Consider the following 4,846-nt stretch of genomic DNA (forward strand, 5'->3'; position numbering starts at 1 on the left):
TTCTCATCCTTTTTTTTTTTTATTTCACCTATGGATCCCTTTGATTCCTCTTTTGCTCTGCTGGACCCCTGCTGCCATTTGGTATTTTAAAAATTCCTATTATATCATCAACATCATTTAGCATCCATTTTCCATGCTGGCATGGGTTAGACGATTTGACCAAGGCTGGTAAGCTGAAGAGCTGTACCAGGCTCCAGTCTGATTTTGGCTTGATTTCTATGGCTAGATGCCTTTCCTAATGCCAACCACTCCAAGAGTGTAGTTGGTGCTTTTTATGTGCCACCAGCATGAGTGCCTTTTACGTGTCATCGGCAGGGGTGCCTTTTATGTGTCACTGGTGTGGGTGCTTTTTACGTGTCATATATTTGTAATTAAATATCATTAGAAATTATATTTGTTAAAATATTTTGTATATTGTAGAAATACAACCAATTTAAATGCACATAAACTTAAGGAACAAAACCATATGTGAACCCGAAAGGGTCATTTGGACCTTGTTCAAAACCACTGTTTTAACCCTTTATCTGTCCTGTATATCACATGATCATCATTGATGTTAACTCATATCCAAGTAGTTAATCCATAGTGAGTGATTAAGCCTCTTCATCCTGATGGGTGTAAAGGGTGCCAGTGCTTGAGATGGAGGTTCAGGCCAAGAATGGTACCATGTGATACATAAGACCTATTTCTATGGTGTCTATGCATTAGATATGATACACATTCTCAACTTTTCCTGTCTAATCACCAGAGTAACTTGGGACTTATGAAGGGAGAGCTTTGTATTACTCAGAATGTATGAAAGAAGCACCAACCAAAAGTCTGAAAACAAGCGTGGATGTTTCGGACAAATTTATGAAAATTCCTTGGGCATACAAAGGATTAAAGGGATTAGTGGCAGCTTCTATTCTGGTAGAAGTCTGTCCTTAGTGTCACATGTGATACTCAGAACACTTTTCCCTGGCTTCCATGCATCGTATATTGATAAACATTCCCAATATTTTTCTCAACCATCAGAATAATTTGGAATTTATGAAAGGAAAGTTTATATTTTACTCAGAACATATGAAACAAGGACTAAACTAAAAGTCTGGAAAGGATAGACATATGAAAATGCTTTGGACAGGCAAAAGGTTAAAATGAATATCGTCATTGTTGCTATTTAGGTTTAGTCTTCTATTATAATTCCAATCACACAATGCCGATGTCATGTGAATGGCACCTGTGCCAGTGACAGATAAAAAGCACCCATACCCATTACATTCTTGGAGTTGTTGGCATTAGGAAGAGCATCCAGACATAGAAACCGTGCCAAATCTGATTGGAACCTGGTGCAACTCCCCGGCTTACCAGTTTTCAGTCAAACCGTCCAACCCATGCCCGCATGGAAAGTGGGTGCTAAACGATGATGAGCTAGGATGCTTTTTAGAAGCTGTTCCCTGCCTATGGGCCGCAGTATGGTTCCAAAGGGGCTGTGAAGACAAAACCTATTAAGTTTAGATTCTGATTGTATCTCGTTAGTATGTGATTAGGGCCTCATTGATTTGGTTTCCAAAACAATTTGTAAAAGTCTAAAACCGCATTTGTCACTTAGTCAACCACCTTTTACTGAGACTTAAGGCTCTATATTTGACAGAATATCCGCAGAACCATTGACAAGAAGACCAGGTCAACATTTACTGTATTCAGTGAGGAAATGAATACAGTGAAGAAGGAACTCACCCTTAAGTCACCCTACATTTTGAAAACCCATCCAAAGTACTCTGGATCTGCTTGCTGGTTAAAGACCCTCAAAGCAAGAATTGACCTCAATATGAAGGTAGGTTCCAGTATTAGAGTTTCCACTGGTTATTGATGTGTCTTTTACTTTAGTCTTTTTCTTTGTTTTGTATCCTGTTTCTTTCTCTCTTGATCTTGGGTTTAATCTTTCTAATCCTTCTATCACCTCGCACTATCATCACTTTATACTATATAAAAGGGGAGGTGTGTGGCTTGGTGGTTAGGGTGTTGGACTCTTATTTATTGTACAGTAACATGATTTTATGTGCTTTTGACAGTTTTCTAGTGATTTTACGATTTCAATATTTGTAGCAGACAGACATAAAGTCGATTAAAATGACTTAATTTGATTATTATTTTTCCATATATTATTTTTGAAAACCAACATATAATCAAAAACAACTTAAAATGAAATGACTTAAACCAATGTATGTTTGTACACACACACACACACACACACACACACACACACACACACACACACACACATACACTTGATAGGCATCTTTTAGTTTCCATCTGCTAAATCCACTCACAAGGCTTTGGTTGGCCTGGGTCTATAATAGAAAACACTTGCCCAAAGTGCCATGCAGTGGAACTGAACTCAAGACCCCGTTGTTGGGAAGCAGAAGGAGAGAGAGAGAGAAAGATGTGTGAGCACGGCTATATAGTTACAAAGTTCACTTTGCAGCCATGTGGTTTCTGACTGAGCCCCACTGCTTGGTGCCTTGGGCAAGTGTCTCCTTTATGTTTTGTGGTATACATGTACGTATCTGTATAAATTGTTTATATTCTGTCCTGAACAAGAAACGGTGATGCTTGTTGCCATTCCCTGACAACAAAGAAATTTGCTGGCTTTTGTGCTTTCAAAGAAAACGGGAATGAAAAAATGCCTTACTCGAAAACCAGACAGATTAGTGACAGACACCATTTGTTTACAAATATCATATGAAGTCAAGGCAAAGGGGCAGAAACACACACACACACACACACACACACACACACACATAATGAGCTTCTTTCAGTTCCTGTATACCAAATCCACTCACAACACTTTGGTCACCCTGGAGTTATAATAGAAGATATTTGCCCAAGGTGTTTTGAAACCACATGGTTGGAAAACAAACTTCTTACTCCGCAGCCATGACCACATGTATACATTTATGATTAAAGATTGTCCAGCCATCATCATCACAGCTTTTTTACTTCGAACATCAAATATCAAGGACTACATTAACCAAATATCCTTTCTTTTTTTAGACAGTATCGTGTAACTTGAATGAGATTTTGGCTGCTATTTCTAGCATTTCTCATGTTGTCTCATGTTTAATTTTGTTGTTTCAGGTGATAGAGAAGGCTTACTTCCTGAATCAAACCAGCTTTAGTGATATTACTAAGAATTATCACCAACTCATCTCAGCTCTAGATGAAAACATCAGAAAATATTTTAATGAATGGAATTTAAACTTAGACAAGGTAAATATTTGAACATTCTCAAATTAATCCTGTAAGTGTTCTATATAATTCTTTCTTATTTTAGCATAAGGCTAGCAATTTTGAGTGGAGGGGGCAAGTCACATTGACACCCCCAACTTCTGTGATTTAATCAATATTTTCAAAATAATTGAGAATTTGGTAAAAATATTGATGTTTAGATTATGATTTTGAAGGAATGTGTTTCATGCAATGTGATCAAAATTTTGCCTCTTGAAATCTTCTGCCAATGTTTATGTAAACAGCAAGATATTTTTCAGTGTTTCATTATAACTCTTTCTGATGATTTTTACATGAAATTATAAAATGATTTTTACTTTTGTTTATTCGTTTTTAATAATAAATGCTTGAAAATGGTTTTATACTTTACCACAATGCTGGTGTCAAAAGAGTTAAATTTCTAATGCAGCCTACATTAAATATGTATTAAGTTTAAAATGGAGTTTTAATGAAGCATTGCATGGTATTACTTTAAAGAGATTTGTTGTACAAGGCCGGAACAATGCAAGAAGGTACAAAGTAAACTACAAAAAGGAAAGGAAAACAAAATAAAATAAAGTTGCAGTTTTACTTTGTATTTCTATATCCCAGGGCTATAACCCCTTCTTCAGGACATTTGGAAAGGCAAGGGATGGAAAAGATGTATGGGAGAGGAAGGTGACGTGCAAACTGGAGGTGCTATAGTAACCAGTCTGCCTCATGTAGTTCCTTCCTGTTGTTAATGGCTGGTCTCAGTTTGTATTAAGATTGTTAATGCTTGCTTATTGTCTGTCTGTTTTGATGATGATTAATCATCATTTTGCAACTGTTTCCCACATATTCATTTCTAGTTAGCTTTTATAATGCTATCAATTATGTTAACACTGACCTAAATAAGATAAAGCTTAATTAAAAGATGTATGTTGTGAGTAAAGAAGATAACGACTGACAAGATTATCTTGTTTTTTTTTTTGTTTTATGTTTGAAGGATCCACTCACATACTTAGATCTTCCTTTGATGCAAAAAACTATAGAAGACGATGTTCCAGTTTTGCACCTGAATTTTAACAAGTAGGTGACCATTTTCTTCTCAGAGTTCAATCATGTGCTTCTGAATTCAATTCCACTCTATGGCACCTTCTTAGACAAGTGTTTTCCACTAGTTTCTCCAGTCACCACAAGTCTCGTCAGTGAAATGTGAAAGTATATCAGATGGACTGTAGTGACAGTAATTCTTTGCCTAGTTATATATATTAGGGAGCGAATCAATTTAGATGAGATGCAGTTTGGGTTCGTGCCAGGTAAAAGCACTACTGATGCCTTATTTCTAGTGAGACAGTTGCAGGAGAAATACCTAGCTAAGGATAAACCTCTGTACCTGGCTTTCGTTGACATGGAGAAAGCCTTTGACAGGGTCCCCCGATCCCTTATCTGGTGGTCAATGAGGAAACTTGGGATAGAAGAATGGTTAGTGAGAGCTGTGCGAGCCATGTACAGAGATGCTGCCAGTAAGGTGAGGGTTGGAAATGAGTACAGCAATGAATTCCGGGTAGAGGTAGGGGTCCACTAAGGTTCCTTCCTCAGCCCCCTCTTATTT

At 37.2% G+C, this 4,846-nt stretch overlaps 1 protein-coding gene across 1 annotated transcript in view; it reads left to right on the plus strand.

Moving 5' to 3' along the window:
* The window catches only part of LOC106877328 (dynein axonemal heavy chain 2), a 141,464-nt gene that overhangs the window by 14,205 nt on the left and 122,413 nt on the right, over nt 1–4,846 (plus strand). The window contains exons 8-11 of the mRNA XM_052976818.1: nt 709–793; nt 1,634–1,816; nt 3,121–3,252; nt 4,238–4,320. Coding sequence (XP_052832778.1) covers nt 709–793; nt 1,634–1,816; nt 3,121–3,252; nt 4,238–4,320 — 483 coding nt within the window. The remainder of the gene's footprint in view (nt 1–708; nt 794–1,633; nt 1,817–3,120; nt 3,253–4,237; nt 4,321–4,846) is intronic.

The sequence above is a fragment of the Octopus bimaculoides genome, chromosome 25 (assembly GCF_001194135.2).
Source record: "Octopus bimaculoides isolate UCB-OBI-ISO-001 chromosome 25, ASM119413v2, whole genome shotgun sequence".
Classification (NCBI taxonomy): Eukaryota; Metazoa; Mollusca; class Cephalopoda; order Octopoda; family Octopodidae; genus Octopus; species Octopus bimaculoides.